Raw genomic sequence first — 22426 nt, 5'->3', positions numbered from 1 at the left:
GTAGTATATAGTGGTGTAGGGTATACTAGTGTAGTATATAGTAGTGTAGTACATAGTGTGGTGTATAGTGTCGTGTAGTGTATAGTGTGGTGTATAGTCGTGTATAATGGCTTAGTGTAAATAATGAAGTGTATAGTAGTGTAGTGTTTAGTCGTGTCTAGTAGAACCCCTCTTAATGACTATCCCTATTAACGACTAAGCACTTATCGAGGGGCCTCCATAAATCCCAATGTGTAGCTTATAGCAGTGTATAGCGTAGTGTAGTGCATCCTAAGAGCCCAATGCGTTCACTTACCGACCATTACCCTGTTAATGGCAGGCTGTTGCAGGTTACCGCAAATATGAATAAATGCATTGATTAACCATGTTCTTTAATAGTATGTGTTTACAATGTTGTTACTAATTTTAGGGTATTCATATCCAATGTTTAAATACTATAAAGTACGTTTTTTGGTGAAAAAGTGTTAACTTTCGATGCTAGCGGAATGAATCAAGCTGTTGACGGGCATTTGCATATCCTCGCTTAACGACCAAATCACTAAATGACCGGTTTCATGGAACCAATTACAGTCGTTAAGAGGGGGGATTCTGCTGTATCGTATAGGGGTTGTAAAGCACAGGTCCGCGATAATGCGCGAGATTATGCGTAACACAGGGCTAATACAAACTAAACTCTTCTTATTGTTACCAGGTAAGGTCCACTACTGAGCAGTGCAGCTCTTTATCAGAAGCGAAGTGGCCATCGCAAAGGATAGCTCAACCAAGTGGGCTTATCATCATCTTCATCATCAACATCACGAGGAAATGTATCACGGACAAAATAGTCTGAACATGTGATGATGTTGATTCTAAATGTGGAGCGGAAAAACCGGAAGACCAGGAGTAAAAATCTTCGCGACCACGGGGAGAGAGGGAGAGATGCACACTACAAAAAAATTGCAGGCATCAGGGTCCGGATCGAACCCACAACCTTCTGTATGCCAGGTGAGGTAACTAACATTTCATAGAATTAAGGGTTTCCTGGTGGGTAGCATCAGCTAGAAGCATCCAGCAGCATCCCAATGCCTTGTGAGATGATGATAATGATGAGGATGCTAAACCGAGGCAACAGCCGTTACAACCACCACTTATTCCTACTCGCTGGCAACATCGTTCCATTTCCACTCAATCGCGTTATATATATTAAATTTGCACCCGTGTTAAAATAAATAATATATAATTATAGGGGGTAAAGCACAGTTCGCGTTAACGCACGAGATGATGCATAAAAGCAGGCCCTGAACAAAGACCGAGAGTGAGTGTGTGTGGGTGGCATCTACTAGAGGTAATCAAGCTGCATCCCGATACCTTGGGTGATGACACTACGCCGAGGCAACAGCCGTTACAAACCCACCGCTTATTCCTACTGGCACGCAACGTAGTTAAGTTCTGCTCGATCACGTTACGATGACTAATAAATAACATGTAATAAAGCACAGTCAGCGATAACATGTGAGATGATGCGTAACAAAGGCTAAACAATGACTGAGGGGCCCGTGTGTGTGGGTAGCATGAACTAGAGTTATCCAGCTGCATCCTGATGCCTCATTATGATGATGCTACGCCGAGGCAACAGCCGTTACAAACCCACCGCTTATATCCTACTGGCGCGCGACGCAGTTCCGTTCAGCTCAATCGCGTTACACATATATATCCAATTCGCGTTGCGAACACACAAGCGTTATAGGAGAATGCACCATATGTGTCTGTGTAGCGAATGAGTAAGTGAGTGCATGTGCGCCAGTGTGTGTGTGTGTGCGGCGTATGCACCAGTGTGTGTTGGGTGTGTGTGTGTGCCATGAGTGTGTAGCTCGAATCTTCAGTAGGCTGTACAGTGGCCTAGAAAAATAATACAAACACACGAGAAAACATTAAAACGCGGAATTTCATTCACATTTCATCAACATACATAGTGTATGTAAATTATGTTGAGTCTATGGGTAGTGTTGAGTCTATGGGGGGTGTTGAGTCTATGGGTAGTGTTGAGTCTATGGGCAGTGTTGAGTCTATGGGCAGTGTTGAGTCTATGGGCAGTGTTGAGTCTATGGTGCAGTGTTGAGTCTATGGTGTAGTGCTGAGTCTATGGGACAGTGTTGAGTCAATGGGCAGTTTTGAGTCTATGGTGCAGTGTTGAGTCTATGGTGCAGTGTTGAGTCTATGGTGTAGTGCTGAGTCTATGGGACAGTGTTGAGTCTATGGGCAGTGTTGAGTCTATGGTGCAGTGTTGAGTCTATGGTGCAGTGTTGAGTCTATGGTGCAGTGTTGAGTCTATGGGCAGTGTTGAGTCTATGGGGCAGTGTTGAGTCTATGGTGCAGTGTTGAGTCTATGGTGCAGTGTTGAGTCTATGGTGCAGTGTTGAGTCTATGGTGCAGTGTTGAGTCTATGGTGTAGTGCTGAGTCTATGGGACAGTGTTGAGTCAATGGGCAGTTTTGAGTCTATGGTGCAGTGTTGAGTCTATGGTGCAGTGTTGAGTCTATGGTGTAGTGCTGAGTCTATGGGACAGTGTTGAGTCAATGGGCAGTTTTGAGTCTATGGTGCAGTGTTGAGTCTATGGGCAGTGTTGAGTCTATGGGCTTTAAGAGAGGAGTGGAAGAAGGTAAATGTACAGGAGGAAATTAAACATCTCAATAAAGATGCAGAACGACCGGATTTCAGAGGTCAGTCTAAATTTTTTAAATCTAATTCAAAACGAAGGTCGCAGCAACCCCGGGAAACCACAATAAGTATTTATACTGCTGCAGGAATCCGATGAGCTATAAAGCGCTTTGTTTCCCGGATGTGTGGTATGGCAGCATGGGGTCAGAACGTTACAACAGCAACCACGATAGGAGTGTAAAGTACAAGAAACGTTAAACAAATCACCCAGACACAAATTGAACTAAACCATCACCGCCATCCTTACGAAGCCAGATCCCCACTGAGGTATATCTATTTTCAGAAGCGTACATGGCTCATCTAAGCAATGGTAGCCACCCAACAAGAAACGACACTACTATACGCACAACGTTTCCCATCATCATCTTTCGAGCTGCGACGTTCATTCTAAATGTGGAACGGGATAAACAATCCACGCGACCATCTTCACGGGGAGAGAGAGACACAGGGGTGCAAACTCCAAATGTACAGCAGCAGGCATCGTCAGAGTCCGGGATCGAACCCCTCGACCTCCTGCATACTCGGCGAGGGAGTATATACACACTACACTAAACATACTATTACACTACCCACTACACTATACACACACTACACTACACTCAATAGTACACTATACACCACACTATATACTATACACAGACTACACACTACACACATTATACCATAGACACACTATACACTACACTATACACTACACTACTATACACTACACTATACACACCCGCTACGTTACACTATTGCACTTTACTATACACACACTACACTAAACACAACGCTACTATACACTCCTAGTGCACCATGGCACCCAAGCAGATACTCCTCATGTGATCTAGACGGTTTCTCCGTCAATGATCTAAAATATATTATTTGGTTCTTTCGGTAAAGTCACGTAGAAAAAAATAATAATAAAGTGATTAAAAAAATATATATAAAAACCACGAAGTTTCGATCGCAACACAAGCGACTGCTTGAAACATCTTAGTTTTTATTTTATTAATTGTATATTTTTTTTACTTTATTATAATTTTTCTTCGATCTCCGTGACTTTACCGAAAGAACCAAAGAATACTGCCCATAGACTTAACACTGCACCATAGACTCACTCAACACTGCAGTCACGAAAGTTTTAAGTCAAGATCTAAAAACAATTACCATTGACCTCGGCTTTCAGAAAACTCCAAATGCATCTACCTTGATTGAGGCCATTCTCCCGTTTCGCTCTCCCCGTCTGCCCTCATCCGTTATGCCCAGAAGTTCCTGCTTTGCCTCCGCTGCTGCTGCTGCTTTGCTGCTGATGCCTGTGAAAGACGACGGGCTCGGTTATTGAACGGTTAACAAAGGACAATAATGTAAGTAGGAACATTTGATATTGCGCACTCTGGTGAGTCTAGTCCATCACGAATGCGCATTAATCACACGTTGAAGTAGGCTCTCTGAAACAACAACAACAGCAACACTGGTTTGAGTCTTATTCTTTGGGTGTTTCGGTAAATTAATAAAAATAAACAAAAAACCACGACGTTTCGATTATTACTTTTGACCGTATCTATGTGACTTTACCAAAACACCCAAAGAATATTAATTTCTGCAGTCACGAAAGCTTTAAGTCAGGATTTGTTTTGAGTCTATTGCGGAACTGGCTCAGACTCAGAAATGGATCCCGAATATTAGCTGGTGGCATGACTCCAGGTCTTTGGACTGCTGACCCAGAAACTGAGGTGGCCGTATCGTGCACGAGGTTTACACGCGGGGTGTATAGCAGCAGGCCGCCGTGAGCCCCGGATCGTAGTTGGACTCGACTTGGGTCTGTTGATGCTGGATAGACACTGATCAATGAGATAGGACGGAGCAGATTGATGGCGACTCTTGAAGACGAGTGGGCATAATTTTTACACAATCCTGGAATTAATAGATAGCCAGTGCAGCTCATCACGTATCAAACTCGTGATCGGATTACATTTCTGTTTCGTAACTATCAGACGAGCTACAAGCATTTAACACCGACTGGAGTGGGCGCAGGTTAACAGTGCTTGTACAGCTGAAGATGCTGTCCACGCGGCTGATGATGAACGCGTGGATGAGCTTCCTCGTAGTCTCCACAGTTAGAGCATGATGGACTGTGCAGCAGTCGTCGAATAATAATAATTAAAATCTACAATGCCCATTCCCCCTGGTAAACCATTTTTTTCCCCCACGATCCGAACGGCAAAGTTTTTTAAAGTGAGGAAGCGGGGAGGTTATCTTTTTTTTCTGGCGGAATGTTACTTGTAGATTTTGGCAGACGTACAAAAGAGTGCAGGGTGCAATTCCACCACGTCCTGCTCTCTCGCAACGCGCGGCTACTTAGTGGTAGTTGCGTTATGGGAAATAATAGTAATAATTTATATATATCTAGGATTTAAGCTTTCGTGACTGCAGGAACTACTATACTCATTGGTTTGTTCGGTAAAGTCACGTATGTAGAAATAAAATATGAAAATTAAAATAGATCACGACGTTTCGAATGAAACACAAGCGCTCGTCCTCAGGTGAAAATGGCGTAAATCACACAGCGAGGGAACACACAGAGGGACATCACACACAGAGCACACAAAGAACGAAAAAACCATGCAGTTTGCCGTTCTCTGTGTGCTCTGTGTGTGATGTCCCTCTGTGTGTTCCCTCGCTGTGTGGTGCATGCCATTTTCACCTGAGGATGAGCACTTGTGTTGCATTCGTAAAGTCGTGATCTATTTAATTTTCCAATGAGTATCATTTATATATATCGTGTCACTCATGCAACTGCATCCCGCGACGCCGTAACATCAAATTAGCCAGTCCCTTTTGTGACCCGTGCCCACTCTGCCTCGATAATTCCTGCCGTGATCGTTATTGAGGACACTGGGTGATCATCAAATGAAATAAAAGCTTTGGTAGCACTCTGCGTTGTTTTCCTCGGTTCCCCTACATGATCCTCCTCTGTCAACTGTGACACGACTCTCGCTCCAAACAAGGCCACGTGTACCCAAAGAGGACTTTCTGAGCGGTTGACGAGGATCCAAAATAGAATCGGTTTATTCGTCCGGCTCACAGCACTCAGGTACACCAATCGACCTGTAATGCCAACGTGCTGGCACGATGATATCTTCTCTTCAAAATCCTTGTCCGGTGGTCAAGTGACTATGGGAATTGAGTCACGTGCCTGCCTATTCTGAGAGGTTGATGAAGGGTCATGGACTAACGTAACACCCAAATCCCAAATGATCCTAAGCCAACCTTGATCCGGTAACGCTCGCGACATTTAACGACGACTGATTATATTGTAGTGCGAATATATATGCACCATTTATTAGGAACACAACCACACTGGCTACACTTTCAAACAGATAACAAGACAGCAAACGCAATACCTCCCACTTACTTAGCAAAAAAAAAAGATGAATAAATGAATTATGCGCGAGAGAAAAAAAAATGCACTGTAACGAGAAGACATTTTTCAGCAAAAGAGAAAATAAATAAAAATAAAATAAATCTGTTCGGTCGCCATACCCCCAGATACTCATCCCAATATTCTGGCGGATTTATGAGAGGGAGTGGTGAAGTGGCCAAAAAGTTACCAGCCAGTTGGACTATAACATATCAATGCAGATTATCCCGCGTATGCCTGGACAGATTTGAATAATCAAATACATATTTTTAATCTTTTATTTTATTTTCTTTACCTACGTGACTTTACCGAAAGAACCAAGAGCATGGATCCTTGCAGTCACGAAAACTTCAAATCGAGAAAAGATTTTAATAAGTGCATTAATTTGTCAGGATGTGTAGCCGGAGGGAGTGATCGAGACTTTGGAGGCCTGCACGTGTGAACGAGATGGTACGTAATAAAATATAATCAACAGGGGGCGATAGGCACAGTCCCGTGACATTAGGAAGCCACTGGAGCTATGCACTTAAAAATAAAAACTGGACAGGAAACTAATTTATTTAGAATAGCTGCTCGTTGTGGTGTTTAGTTTGTTGTTCTTCTCGCCGCACCTCCAAATTAGCACGGTTGGCTATGTACGGTGTGAAAGAAGTTCAACATAAACACATTACACTATCCACTACAATACACACTACACTATACACACTACACAGCACACTACACAACACACTACACTCTACACTATACACACTACACTGCACACTACACTACACACTGCACAATACATACAATACACTATACATTACAATATAAATACACTACACACTACACTATACACACATGCTATACACTACACGAAACACTTCACTACACACGACACTACAATACACTACACTACTATACACCGCAATACTATACACTACAATAGTACATACTATACTACACTGAACTATACACTATACTACTATACACTACACGACCATACACTACACTACTACACACTACACTACTAAACAATACACTACAATACTATACACTACTATACTATACAATAATACAAACTATACTCCTATAGACTACACTATACACTCCTATACACTACACTAATATACACTACTATACACAACACTATAGATTACACTAATTTACACTACACTGCTATACATTACACTATACACTACACTTGTATACACTATACACACACCATTACCATTTGATCTGTTTCTTGAGCTGAGCCGTTCGGTGTTTGTCCAGGGCGTACAGATCCACGATCCGCATCCTCTCCTCAATCTCCTGGCACGGCACGGCATGTAGCAGAGCGAGAGCTTGATATGACCTCATCAGAAGGCACGTCACTTCAGGCAGTGTGTGGCTTATTCCCCTTTAAAGATAACTATTGTAGAACTCTCTGTTATCCACGCTAATGATGGTGAGGGACGGCCGCAGATAATTCAACATCGTGAATAATCCAACAAATAAAACAATTTCCCGCGGATCTCTGTGCCAAAAAAGATAGATGCCAATCACTCACCTACTCACTCACTCACCCACTCACTCACCCACTCAATGACACACTCACTCACACACCCACCCACTCACCCACCCAACTCACCGACCCACTCACTCACTCTCCCGCTCACTGACTCACTCACTCACTCACCCACTCATCCAACCAACTATCCACCCACTTACACACCCACTAACTCACCCACCCACCCACTCACCCACCCACTCACTAACACTCACCTCCCGTGTGAGCTCGGCGTGCTGGTAAATGTGCGAGGGGTCACTGCTGGAGCTGCCCATGTCGCTGACGCTCGCCAGTAGGGAGGGGGCAGAAGGCGGCGAGCGCCGTTGCTGGTAGCGTGATGTGGTGGGCGCGTCGCTCTCGTACGCCGGGTTGTACTTCACTGCATCCTCCGGCGACGTCGAAAGGCTGCCGCTGCATTCACCCGAGCTGCTGACAATCACGCCAAAGAAAGAGAGAGATACTGCAACCTTAGCCTCAACACTGCACCATAGACTCACTCATAACTGCACCATAGACTGAACGCTGACCCATAGACTCGACACTGCCAATATACTTAGCACCGCACCATTGATTCAACACTGCACCAGAGAATGAACACTGCCCATAGAAACTCAACACTGCCCTATAGACTCAATGTTGCACCATATTCTCAACACTGTCCCATAGACTCAACACTGCACCAGAGACTCAAAACTGCAACATAGAATCACTCAACACTGCACCATAGACTCAACACTGCACCATAGACTCAACATTGCACAATAGAAACACACATATAAACAACGCCTCTGTGTCGAGGCCTTAAATATATAGGGGGGGGGGGGGGGGGTTGGGGCAGAGAGAGAGGGGGGGATAGAGAAATTAGCATGTCAATGAGAGAGTTGTGTGGAAATCTTCCCCATCGCGGCCGGAGGAGAGAAAATATTTATAGGTCAAATTTCTCTCCTTCAGCCGCTATGGGGAGAATTTGCACACAACTCTCTCATTGACATGCTAATTTCTCTATCCCCCCCCCTCTCTCTCTGCCCCCCCTTTCTCTATTTAAGGCCTTGACACAGAGGCGTTGTTTCTCTGTGTGTCTATGTGTGTGTCTCTCTCTGTGTGTCGCTGTGTGTCTCTCTCTCTGCTTATGTGTCTGTCTATGTGTCTCCGTGTCTGTGTTTTGTCTCGCTCTCAAATTTAGTAATCTTTGGAAGAACGTAATCAACCAGGTATGGTGTGGACTGTTATGTTAGCCGACTCTCTGTGTTGTATTGCATTATATTTCAAAGTTTACTATATTTCTTTTCTCTTTCATTTCTATCTGATGATGATTGCTTGTTGCAATCGAAACGTCGTGTGCTCTTATTGAATTTATTTTCTTTCTACGTGACTTTACCGAAGGAACCAAAGAGTAATTCCTGCAGTCACGAAAGCTCCAAATGAAGTTTCATAGGTACTACTCGCGATCAGAACTTGCACTCTCATAGAGGCTACGTGGGTGGTGGGATCTTTGTCTTTGTGAGCTGCTCTTACGATGACGAGCGGCCACCTCCTCCACCTCTCTCCTCCCCCTTGTCTCTCCGTGAGCCCCTGAGTGCACGCGCCACCACGAACACGATGGCCGAGCAGACGAGAAGGAAGCCGGCGACGGACGCGAGGGAGATGCCCACCACCAGCGGCTCGGACACGAACTCCTGGCAGCGTTCGCCACGGTACCACCAATTCTCTCCTACACGGCACCTGCGCAACTCCGGAGGGCGGGTGGAGGAGAAGGTAGGTCATGGTGGTGGGGTGGGGTGGACAGGGGGGTCAGAGACAAGCGTGTAGAAGTGTGTAGTAGTGTATAGTGTAGTGCACAGTATTGCGTTGTATAAAGTAGTGTATAGTTGCGTAGTATATAGTGGAGTGTATAGCAGTGTAGTGTATAGTGTAGTGTGTGATGTGTATAGTGTTGAGTATAGCAGTGAAGTGTAGTGTGTATTGTGTATTGTGCTGTGTATAGCAGTGCAGAGTATAGTGTAGTGTGTGTTGTGTATTGTGCTGTGTCTAGCAGTAGAGTACATAGTGTAGTGTGTGCTGTGTATAGCATTGTGTATATCAGTGTAGTGTATAGTGTAGTGTGTGCTGTGTATAGTGTTGTGTATAACAGTTTAGTGTATAGTGTAGCCTGTGTTGTTGTATAGCGTTGTGCATGGCAGTGTAGTGTATAGTGTAGCGCGTGTGTTGTTGTATAGCGTTTTCTTGTACAGCGGCGTAGCATACAACTCGCTCGGGTAGTTCAAACTACCGTCACGGTTTTCCCGGCCTCACCTGCAGATGGCGCCCTGCCCGTCGACGACGTCACACTTGCCGTCGTGCAGGCAGTAGGAGGGGTCGAGGTCGCAGAGGCTCTGGCAGGGCAGGCCGCCCACGCTGGCGTAGCCCGGGCGGCAGACGCACTCGGCCTCGCCCGACCAGCGGTTGGGCAGGCAGTCTGAGAAGTCGTTGCATGCCTGGAACTTGCACGGGTCCGCATTGTCGCCTGTTTGTTGTTGTTTGTTTGTTTTTGTTTGTGTTGCGGCAGGGTGTGGGAGTGTGGGTAGGGGGTGTGTGGGTGGGTGGGAAAGTTGGGGGTGGGAGTGGGGTTGATAGGTGGAGGTGGGGGTGGGGTGGATAGGTGGGGTTGGGAGTGGGGTGGGAAGGTGGGGTGGATAGGTGGGGTTGGGAGTGGGGTGGGTGGGGGTGGGGTGGGGTGGGTGGGGGTGGGGTGGGTGGTGGGGTGGGGTGGGGTGGGTGGGGGTGGGGTGGGTGGTGGGGTGTGGGTGGGTAGGTGGGGGTCGGAGTAGGGTGTGTGGGAGTCGTTGTCAGTGTGTTGGGGTGAGGTGGGTAGTAGTAGAAGTGGGTGAGGAAGGGTAGTTGAGGTGTTAGTGAGTGAAGTTGGGTTCATTATCGCTCTGTAACACGATTTTTGTTGCTGGGTACTGAGTGTTATTTTCTAATTGCTTATGCCTCAAAAGTATAGAAAATGGCCATTATTCCCCACAAACTTTGCTTTTGTGACCAAGACTTTACATATAGGATTGACACAAATGCACACGTTTTCTCAATAAAAATAGATACATTTCAAAATATCACTATCCTGGTCACAAAAGCAAAGTTTTTGGAGAATAATAGCCATTTTCTGTACTTTTGAGGCATAAGCAAATTGAAATAACACTTACTACCCAGGAGCAAAATATTTATTTATTTATTTTTACACAGTGATTTGTTGTAAAAATTGGCACAGCAAATACATTTTGTGTGGGTTATCCGCAACACTAGCTAAATCATGTTCATCTTTATTGTATTTCATAACAATAGCTAAATCATTATCGTCATCATCATGATTGTAATCCACAGAAATAGCTAAATTATTATCATCATCGGGCAGTGCTGAGTCTATGGGTAGTGCTGAGTCTATGGTGCAATGTTGGGTCTATGGGTAGTGCTGATTCTATGGGCAGTGTTGAGTCTATGGTGCAGTATTGTGTCTATGGGCAGTGCCTGAGTTCATGGTGCAGTGCTGAGTTTGGGTAGTGTTGAGTCTATGGAGCAGTGTTCAGTCTACGGGCATTGCTGAGTTTGGGTATTGTTGATTCTATGGTGTAGTGTTGAGTCTATGGTGCAGTGTTGAGTCTATGGAGCAGTGTTGAGTCAATGGTGCAGTGGCGTCGGCGGTTCAATGTCCGGGCCCACTCACCGGATTCGACGTCCAGTGACTGCCGGTCGATCTCCATGTTCATGTGCTGGTAGGCGGCATTGCAGAAGCGCTCCAGGATGACATGGACGGCGCGTGTCACGTTGTTGGGCACGTGGTGGGCGAACTTCATGCGGCTGTTGACTACCACGCTGCCATTGCGGAAGTTCATGATCTCCATGTTCTGGAAGCCCGTGAGGTTCGACTGCAGGTACGGGACAAGCTGGTGGGCGGACGAGGGGAGGTTTGGGGTGAACGTTGGTAGGAAAAGAGTTCCCACGAGGAAAGTGGGAGGAGGAGGAGGACGGTGGGATGGCGGGGCAGAGGGAGGGAGGAGGAGGTAGGAGGAGGAGGGAGGTAGGAGGTAGGTGGAGGTAGTAGGAAGACGGAGGAGGAGATAGGAGAAGTGAGATGGGGTGTGTGTGAGAGTTGTAAAGAGGGGAAGAAGGTCGTAGGAGACACATGAGAAAAAAAAATCTCCGTATCTTTATTGATTCCAATCTAGATTTGAAGTTTTTGTGACTGCAGGGATCCATACTCTTGATTCTTTCGGTAAATTCACGTAGATATAAAATAGAATAAATTAAATCACGACGCTTCGGGCGCAACACAAGCGTCCGTCATCAGGTGGGACAACCACAGCAATAAACAATTGCTGAAGTGGGCAAAAGGGCTGCTGTAACAAGAGGCTATATATGTGTTGCACCCAAAACGTCTTTTATATTTTATATCTACGTGACTTTATTGATTCCAGCCACCACCTTTAGGTTAATGTTACTTCTCACGGAGTCTATATAATCCAGAGAATATTGTGTGGGTCTCGATGTGAGCCTGCGGGTCTCGAGCCTGCGGATCTCGAATTCGATTCCTCTTCATGGAGATAGTATGGGTGTCTGTCTTAGTCAATATCTGGCATATCACGGCGGCTAGGAGATGTTATCTACATTTAGAAACGCGCCTTTGGAGTCTTTGCCTGCTGCTGTAAATTCCCCAAGTGCTAATGAGCAGACACTTTGTTGAACTATATATATTTAAAAATCATAGCTTTCATTTGTGGTCAGGTCGTTTCTGAAAACGAGCTAAAGAGCAGCTCAGTGGGCCTTACCTGATAACATTAAAATAGTTCAGTTTAGTTTAAAGTCTTTTTTTTTATTCATCATCACCATCATTAGCCTTCCGTAAAAAAAATATTCTTCTTTATTCGGAGACGCATCCTCCACTACCTCCGTTACCTCGGCTACCCCCACCCCCCACAAGCCACCAACTTCTCACCAGTTCGAGGAAGTTCTGCTCGAGGGCTCGGTACTCGGAGGAGCTCTTGTTGAAGAGGTCCTCCGAGAAGGCCATGTTGGTGACGCGGAGGCTGAAGAAGACGATGAGGTCCCGCGATCCCGACACGGCCACCACCGGCGAGGTCATCGGAGGCCCGGCCCAGCGGTCGTCCCACTGCACTGCCTGGGCCTCATCCGAGCTCTCGACGCCCTCGTCGCCCGCGTCCTCCTCCGCTTCCTCCGCTGTGCCAACCTCGCCACCTTGGCCGCCCTTGCCAACGTCTTCACCATCTCCACCCTCTTCATTGTCACCACCCTTGCCACCCTGGGTACCCTCCTCGACCTCGCCGCCCTGGCCACCTTTGCCGCCACCGCTACCCTCGCCACCCTCATCACCACCACCCTCGCCACCCCCGCCACCCTCATCACCACCCTCGTCGTGACCATCTCCACCATCGCCTCCGCTCTCTTCTCCCTCCAACTCCATGGCACCACCACCCTCGCCGAGTCCACCCGGGGTTCCGACCACGCCCTCGTCCGTTGCGACCACCACTACGACGTCCGCCTCAACTTCCGCCGACGTTCCCAGGTGGTATCCGGCATCGTCTCCACCACCTCCTCCTCCACCACCTCCTCCTTCCACTGACGCCACCACCTCCTCTCCGCTCGACTCTCCACCCAGATTCTCCTCCGCCTCCTCCTCTGCCACTGCCTCGTCGACCACCACCTCCGCCACGGCTGCCACTACCGTGGTGTCCACTGCCGCCATCACAGTCTCGGGGTCGTGACCTCCCTCCATTGCTCCGGCGAGGGCGTCTCCATCAAGCGGAACTTCGTGGAGGAAGTGGAGGTGGTCGTCGTGCTGGTGGTCTTCGTGCTCATCTTGGTGGTGGTAAGAAGCTCCGGGTCTCCCGTTCGCCGTCTCTTCCTCGAGCGACGAGGGCATCAGGTGCGCCTCCAACACCACAACATCGTCGTCAGTGGCGGATTCCTCTCCCGTTTCAATCTCGGCGCTGGCCTCCTCCACCTCCTCCGCGTCCGTCTGTGTCTCCGCGGCTGTCCCGGTCGTCTGGACAGAGTCTTCCATCGCTGACTGTTCTTGCTCAACATCCTCCTGTCTATGCTCCTGCTGATCGTGCTGCGGAGTCGTCTGGACAGTAGATGCTTCAGTCGCGGTCGTCGCCCCACCACCGCCGCCACCATCATCTTCTTCCACACCATCCGAGAATCCCGCCACCGAATATTCGCCGGGCTCAAGGCCGCTGCCCTCTGCGTTCGCTGGAACGATAAGAAGAAGAATAAGAAGAAGACTCAACACTGCACCATAGACTCAAAACTGCACCATACACTCAACACTGCACAATAGACTCAACACTGCACAAGAAATCTAACACTGTACCATAGACTCAACACTGCACCATCGACTTAACCATTGCACCATAGACTCCACCAGTGCACCATAGACTCGATTCTGCAACATAGACTCAACACTGCACAATAGATCTAACACTGCACCATATGTTTAACACTGCTCCATCGACTTAACCATTGCACCATAGTCTCAGCACTGCACCGTAGACTCAACACTGTACCATAGACACAACAATCCACAATAGTCTCAACACTGCACTATAAATTCAACACCCCACCATAGACTGAACACTGCACCATAGACGTTGTACTGTACCGACGTTCTCACCTTCGCTCAGCTGCAGCAGCGCAGCTGCCTGGAGGTCTTGGCTGGCATCCACTCCGCGGTCACTCAGTGCCGCGGCCACTACCTTCCTCCAGTCCCGGTTCGACTCCCGTCTGGGGTTCGTCTCTCCGGCACCTGCCACCCACACAAAAAAAAAACGAAGACAAAGATCCCCCATGGAGCCTTAACAGACTGTTTGGGGCAAGTACTGTTAGTGAGTATCTATTAAGGCCGGCAATGTGGTATACGAGGGGGCGAGTGGCTAACACCACACCCGGCCGCCTTTGTCTTCCTAGTGGCGATATTGACACATCGCACCAGGTACACAATTGACGCTGGGTCAACCTAAAGGAGGCCCAGGACTGGTTCAGATAATCATCCCTGGTGTTGGTGGCCATGAACGGGAACCAACTCGGGGTGCCTGGGATTGTAGTGCAGCATAGCGCTAATCGCTAAAAATGTACCCAATGGATGTGCGCGTGTGTTTTGTCCTTCAATTCCTCAGTTGATGAAAAAAAGTTTATTCGAGGGGAGCGGTTGCTAGACAGCGAGTGTTGACTCGAGTGGATGGGGTTGCTAGGCAGGAAGATGGACCGCAAATGGCGTTAGGCATAGGGTAGAACGAGAGACAGAGAGACAGAAACAAAGAGACAAATAGAGAGACAGAGACAGAGAGACAGAGAGAGACACAGAGACAGAGATAAATAAATAGAGATACATATACAGAGAGACAGACAGAAAGACAGACAAAGAGAGACATATGCATAGAAATAGAGGAGACATAGAGACAGAGATACAGAAACAGAGAGACATAGACATGGAGGCAGACACAGAGAGACATAAACAAACATACAGAGACAGAAACAGAAAGGCAGAAACAGAGAGATAGAAAGACATAGAGACAGAGAGACTTAAAAAGAGAGACAGAAAGCGAGACAGAGAGACATAAATAAAGAGACAGAGAAACAGAGAGCTCATTCCAGTTGATGGGGTTGCTAGGCGGCGGGAGCTGAATCCAGTGAAGGGGTTGTTAAGGCAGTGAGAATTGTTTCGAGTGGAGTAGTTGCTAGGCAGCGAGAGTTGATTTGAGTGGGGGAGTTACTAGGCAACGAGAGTTGACTGACTGATCGTGAGGTTGAGTGACTAGCTGAGTGACTGGCTGGCTTAGTTGTTGATTCTTATACTGGCTGACTGGTTGAGTGACTGGCTGAATGATTGAGTGGCTGGCTGAGTCGCTAACTCATTGAGTGACTGGCTGAGCGATTGGCTGACCGCTTGAGTGACTGGCTGACTTTCTGACTGACTGACCGACTGACTGTCAGACCGGTCGAGTGACTAAGTCAACAAGGCACCTATAGCTGAGGAAACCAGGTTTCCCTGCACCAGAATTCCTCCTCTTCCTGGCCCGTAACTTGTTGCCACTCCAACCTCCAACTCTGTCTCATAGAGACTGGCTGCCTGATTGATTGTTTGGTTTAATGGCTGACCGTTTATGTGACTGGCTGACTGATTGAGTGACTGGCTGACTGATTAATTGGTTGACTGTTTGAGTGACTGGTTGTCTGGTTGAGTGACAAGCTGAGGGACAGGCTGGCTGACTTATTCATTACACTGTGTAACAATTTTGTTCTTGTTGTTCCTGGATAGTAAGTGTTATTTCATAATTGCATATGCCTCAAAAGTAGAGAAAATGGCTATTATTCCCCACAAACTTTGCTTTTTTGACCAGGACAGTGATAGTTTTCAATTTACCTCTTTTCCAGAACATTCCAGATAGATTTAGTGCTGAATAAACTAGAACATTCTGTAACTTTCCAGTAACATAAATAGTAGTGTAAATACAGGGGCCTTAAGCCCACCAGTTCAGTTTAGTTCCAGTTGCCTAAGTGGATACATATCTGCATTTTTTTGAGATGGCATCAAGAGGCTGCAAGCATCTGGCAGACGCATTTTGCTATGTCTGTGGCCAATTTATCAAGACAAGAGCGAAAAAGTAGTCTTTGGAAGCATCTGCTAAGATGTGCGAGGCCTACAAGGCATATTCGGCATGACTGTCGGGGGATCAAGGCGAACAATGGGAACCTCATTTCATCTGCGAGCAATGCAAACAAAACTCTGGAAGGTAATATGGACAATTGTTGCTTGGAATTTTATGTTATAAAATTTCAGTTTAACACGTAGGCTTTCACGACCAATGTTATTCATAATCAACGTTTTTGGGTTTAGATCGCGTTTATTTATAAATGTGTCGTAACCCTCCATCGGGTGGTGGAGGGTTACGACACATTTATAAATAACCGCGATCTAAACCCAAAAACGTTGATTATGAAGTTATAAAATTTGTTTAAAAAATAAATATTGTAAAAGTTTTTCATCTTAAAATGTTTAGCAATTTTCAATGTTATTGAAAAAAGATGCCATACATGAAAAATGTTGCGAAAATCTCTTACACATTAGTTATGGGTGAAATAAATTTATTTTTGTAGGATGGTACAGAGAAGAAAAGAGAGCCATTAAGTTCGATATCCCATGAATTTGGCGGGAACTCACTGACCACTCAAGCAACTGCTACTTCTGCATAGTGGACCCTTCCAAACGTCGGACTGGAAAAATTGCACCTGCTATCACGTATCCAGACCTTCCTTCATCCATTGCCCCAGTGCCACAATGCCATGAGCTCTCCGTACCCACTCCTCCGGAGAGAGCAGCACGTCAGAGAGCAAGAAAGACGTTGCAGATCCAGATCACAATTTCAGAGGTGGAGCTGAGGAGAGAAACCCATACTACCCCAACCAAAAATAACTCAACGACTTCATCAGAGATCTTGGTCTCACCAAGTCCAATGCCGGATGACGCCAAAAGGCGCGACTCAGTCACTCATCTGGTCCAACCCATGTGAGACTAGGCTCTAAGAAAAGCTGTCTCGGGTGTGGACCAATCAATTTCAAGGACAGTGCACATTATCAGAGTTATGTCTTTTGTTTGTATTATGACTGCAGGTTTTGCGGTCTATGCAAACATGACTCCTTGTAAAAAGGTGTCAGTTTTGTTGCCAGATAGAAGGGTAAACAACCAATTATCATATTTTTACTGGCAAATGAGGTTCCCATGGTGTACGTGGAGCTGGTTGAGACTGGTGAAGAACTATGGCACAATGGGCTATAGGATGTCCCTCAAAATCCATATCCCTGATGCTTATCTTGTTAAATTCAAGGAGAACATGGGAGCGTACTCGGAGGAGCAAGGCGAGCGCTTCCACCAGGATATACTGGACTTTGAACGCCGCTACGAAGGACAATATAACGAGAACATGATGGGAGACTACATTTGGGGGCTGATTCGTGAAAGTGATTTACAGTATAATCGTAAATCTCGAAAAACTGCTCACTTCTAAATATTTGTAGTCATTTTTGCATTACTTTAGCATTAATACACTTTAACTTTTATTCATGTTGTTTTTTTCTGACTTTATGTGAATGAAAAGACACAAATTCGCCCGTTTTCTCATTGAAAATAGGTAAATAAAAACCTATCACTGTCCTGGTCACAAAAACAAAGTTTGTGGGGAATAATAGCCATTTTCTCTACTTTTTAGGCATAAGCAATTACGAAATAACACTTACTACTGAGGAACAAAAATTGTGTTAGAAAGTGTTATTATACCGGCTGACTGGATGAGTGACAATCTGATTCACTAACTCGTCGAGTAATTGGCTGAGCGAATGTATGACTGGTTGAGTGACCGATATATGAAATTATTATGTATTCTGATTATAGTGCACTGCTACTGCTATTGTTATTCTGGCTGTTATGGATTGACTTATGCAGCTAGCGAAGGATGATAGTGATGTGTGCTGTGTGTCTCGCTATTGTAAACTTGTAATCACATTAGTTGGGAAAACTGTTACGTTGTTTATATAGCATTGTTTTAGTAAGTTTTAGAGGGGCTTGGTTTGGCCCGATTTTTTTTTATTTAGTATAGATTTATACTTATAATTTTGATCTGTATTGTATTGTGATTGTTATTGGGATCAAACATCGAAATGGAATTTTTTGCACTTTTTGTACGCAGCATGGACGGGTTGTGCTTTTAATGTAGGATGTTATTGTTTACGTATGTAATGTTCACATTTGTGTACGATTAATTTTAGGTGTATCTTGTAATTCTATTGTTTGTTGTGGTTGAACCCAAATCTGGAGCTGAATGGCTCACAGGGTAAATCCTAATAAATTAAACTGAAACTGAGTGACTGAGTCAACAAGGCACCTGTGGCTGAGGTGACCAGGTTTCCCTGCAGCAGCCCTCCTCCTCCTTCTGTCCAATCACTCCCCGCCACTCCATCCTCAAACTCCGCCTCATAGCGGACCACCACCGAGCTGCCCCGAGACCTGGGGGGTGGTGGTGAGGGTGTGGGGGTGGTGAGGATGGGGTGGGCAGAGCGGAGGGTTGGTTTCATTTTTATATGTGTAGTGTATAGTAGTGTATAGTGTAGTGTATAGTAGTGTAGTGTATAGTAGTGTAGTGTATAGTGTCGTGTATAGTAGCGTAGTGTATAGTGTAGTGTGTACTAGTGTAGGGTGCAGCATAGTATATAATGGTGTAGTGTGTAATAGTGTAGTGTAGTGTATTCTGTAGCAGTGTAGTGTATAAAGTAGTATGTATAGTTTATTGAAGTGTATAGTCGTGTAGTATATATTGTAGTATATAGCAGTGTAGTGTACAATGTTGTATGCAGCATATATTGTAGTGCATAGTTTAGTGTATAGAAGTGCAGTGTACAATGTAGTATGCACTGTGTATCGTAGTGTATAGTGTAGTGTGGAATAGTGTAGTGCATAGTGTAGTGTATTTTAGAGTAGTGTGTTTTGTTTATTGTAGTCTATAGTGTAGTGTATATTAGTGTAGTGTCAAATGTAGAATGCAGCGTGTATTGTAATGTTTTGTGTAGTGTGTAGTAGTGATGTGTATGTAGTATGTAGTGTGTATTGTAGTGTGTATTGTAGTGTATATTGTAGTGCATAGTAGTGTGGTGTATGTAGTATGCTGCGGATATTGTAGTGTATAGTGTAGTGTACTTTTGTTTAAATTACGTCGAACCACCGTAGGTTGGAAGGACAACAACTAAACACAACAACATTTATCTTCTTGGTTCTTTCGGTAAAGTCACGTAGAAGGGAAATAATAAAATAATAAAAATAAAACATAATTATTTTATTATTTTTATTATTATATTATTTCCCTTCTACGTGACTTTACCGGAAGAACCAAGAAGATGAATCCCTGCAGTCACGAAAGCTTTAAATCGAAATTTAATACAACATTTCTCTTGATGTATCTAGTTGTGTAGCTAGTGGTGTACGTAGTTGTGTAACTACAGTGAGGGAAAAAAGTATTTGATCCCCTGCTGATTTTGTACGTTTGCCCACTGACAAAGAAATGATCAGTCTATAATTTTAATGGTAGGTCTATTTGAACAGTGAGAGACAGAATAACAACAAAATCCAGAAAAACGCATGTCAAAATTTTTATAAATTGATTTGCATTTTAATGAGGGAAATAAGTATTTGACCCCTTCTCAATCAGAAAGATTTCTGGCTCCCCATGTGTCTTTTATACAGGTACGAGCTGTGATTAGGAGCACACTCTTAAAGGGAGTGCTCCTAATCTCAGCTTGTTACCTGTATAAAAGACACCTGTTCACAGAAGCAATTAATCAATCAGATTCCAAACTCTCCACCATAGCCAAGACAAAAGAGCTCTTCAAGAATGTCAGGGACAAGATTGTAGATCTACACAAGGCTGGAATGGGCTACAAGACCATCGCCAAGCAGCTTGGTGAGAAGGTGACAACAGTTGGTGCGATTATTCGCAAATGGAAGAAACACAAAAGAACTGTCAATTTCCCTCAGCCTGGGGCTCCATGCAAGATCTCACCTAGTGGAGTTGCAATGATCATGAGAACGGTGAAGAATCAGCCCAGAACTACACGGGAGGATCTTGTCAATGATCTCAAGGCAGCTGGGACCATAGTCACCAAGAAAACATTTGGTAACACACTACGCCGTGATGGACTGAAATCCTGCAGTGCCCGCAAGGTCCCCCTGCTCAAGAAAGCACATATACATGCCCGTCTGAAGTTTGCCAATGAACATCTGAATGATTCAGAGGACAACTGGGTGAAAGTGTTGTGGTCAGATGAGACCAAAATGGAGCTCTTTGGCATCAACTCAACTCGCCGTATTTGGAGGAGGAGGAATTCTGCCTATGACCCCAAGAACACCATCCCCACCGTCAAACATGGAGGTGTAAACATTATGGTTTGGGGTGTTTTTCTGCTAAGGGGACAGGACAATGTCACCACATCAAAGGGACGATGGACGGGGTCATGTACCGTCAAATCTTGGGTGAGAACCTCCTTCCCTCAGCCAGGGCATTGAAAATGGGTCGTGGATAGGTATTCCAGCATGACAATGACCCAAAACACACGGCCAAGGCAACAAAGGAGTGGCTCAAGAAGAAGAATATTATGGTCCTGGAGTGGCCTGGCCAGTCTCCAGACCTTAATCCCATAGAACATCTGTGGAGGGAGCTGAAGGTTCGAGTTGCCAAACGTCAGCCTCGAAACATTAATTACTTGGAGAAGATCTGCAAAGAGGAGTGGGTCAAAATCCCACCTGAGATATGTGCAAACCTGGTGGCCAACTACAAGAAACGTCTGACCTCTGTGATTGCCAACAAGGGTTTTGCCACCAAGTACTAAGTCATGTTTTGCAGAGGGGTCAAATACTTATTTCCCTCATTAAAATGCAAATCAATTTATAACACTTTTTACATGCGTTTTTCTGGATTTTGTTGTTGTTATTCTGTCTCTCACTGTTCAAATAAACCTACCATTACAATTATAGACTGGTCATTTCTTTGTCAGTGGGCAAACGTACAAAATCAGCAGGGGATAAAATACTTTTTCCCTCACTGTTGCTAGTGGCTTAGCTTGTATTCCTGTTCGTCGTGGTGCCGGTGTTGTGACTGAGCCTAGCGTCTCACTCACCCCGTGGGTCGCTTCCTCTTCCTGTGGAACAGAGATCGGTATCACCGTTACTACCACGGCGTTATCAGCATTACTACCCAGCTGCTGTCTGTGTGTGTGTGAGTGGGGAGCGGTAGTTGTAGCCGTTAGCGCGCTGTGCTATGAGCATGGCGACCCAAGTTCGATTCCCGCTCACGGCCAACACCCAGTGACGATTATCTGAACCAGTCCCCGGGGCTCCCCTAGGTCGACTCTGCCTGAAATGAGTACCTGGTGCGATGTGTAAACCGCCGCTGGGGAGACAAAGGTGGTCGGGCGTGGTGCTGGCCACCCACCTCCCCCGTGTAAGGTTCCGGGCCTCATAGATGCTCGCTAACAGCACTTGTCCCTACAGTCTGTTAAGGCTATACGGGGGATCTTTGTGTGTGAGTATGCGTATGCTGTGTTTTGTGTAGGGGAGCGGTAGTTTAGTGGTTTGCGCGCCGGGCCGTGAATCTTGAGACCCGCGTTCGATTCCCGCTCACGGCCAAACCAGTGAAGGTTATCTAAAGCGGTCCCTGGGGCTCCCCTAGGTCGACTCAGCCTCAAACATCGCCAGCGGGGGTACAAAGGTGGCTGTGTGTGGTGCTCACATTCTGACTGCGCGGTTAAAAAAAAACCTTCCAAATCTCGTCTTAGAAGTCTCGTTGAAGTCTCGTCTTTGACCAAGTTTCGTCTTAGAAGTCGAGATGAAATCTAGTCTTAGAATGCGTCTCGTCTTAGACCAAGTCTCGTCTTAGAAGTCGAGACGAAGTCTCGTCTTAGAAGTCGATACGAAGTCTTGTCTTAGAACGCTTCTTGTCTTAGACCAAGTCTCGTCTTAGACCAAGCCTCATCTTAGACCAAATCTCGTCTTAGATGTCGAGATGAAGTCTCGTCTTATGGTGGTGATGATGCCGATGGTGGTGTTGCTGACGGTGCTGATGATACTGATGGTGATGATGGTGATGATGGTGATGATGATGGTGGTGATGTTGGTGGTGGTGATGATGGCGATGATGGTGGTGAAGTTGATGATGGTGGTGATGGTGGTGATTGTCATGATGTTGATGGTAGTGATGT

At 45.8% G+C, this 22426-nt stretch overlaps 1 protein-coding gene across 1 annotated transcript in view; it reads right to left on the bottom strand.

The window, feature by feature from the left end:
- Positions 1 to 994: 994 nt before the first annotated feature.
- The window catches only part of LOC133339739 (uncharacterized), a gene marked incomplete at its 5' end in the record, with an annotated part of 61764 nt that continues 40332 nt past the window's right edge, over positions 995 to 22426 (bottom strand). The window contains 12 exons of the mRNA XM_061547899.1: positions 995 to 1878; positions 3888 to 3994; positions 7313 to 7395; positions 7849 to 8062; positions 9149 to 9355; positions 9926 to 10136; positions 11334 to 11553; positions 12603 to 12989; positions 13257 to 13879; positions 14301 to 14432; positions 18565 to 18686; positions 21347 to 21367. Of these exons, the coding sequence (XP_061403883.1) occupies positions 3931 to 3994; positions 7313 to 7395; positions 7849 to 8062; positions 9149 to 9355; positions 9926 to 10136; positions 11334 to 11553; positions 12603 to 12989; positions 13257 to 13879; positions 14301 to 14432; positions 18565 to 18686; positions 21347 to 21367 (2284 nt within the window). The remainder of the gene's footprint in view (positions 1879 to 3887; positions 3995 to 7312; positions 7396 to 7848; positions 8063 to 9148; positions 9356 to 9925; positions 10137 to 11333; positions 11554 to 12602; positions 12990 to 13256; positions 13880 to 14300; positions 14433 to 18564; positions 18687 to 21346; positions 21368 to 22426) is intronic.

This window comes from Lethenteron reissneri, unplaced genomic scaffold (assembly GCF_015708825.2).
Source record: "Lethenteron reissneri isolate LAM-NWPU_2019-01 unplaced genomic scaffold, ASM1570882v1 scaffold_215, whole genome shotgun sequence".
In the NCBI taxonomy this organism is placed as follows: domain Eukaryota; kingdom Metazoa; phylum Chordata; class Hyperoartia; order Petromyzontiformes; family Petromyzontidae; genus Lethenteron; species Lethenteron reissneri.
The sequence above is the reverse complement of the archived record's forward strand: the minus strand, read 5'-3'. Positions and strand labels throughout refer to the sequence as shown.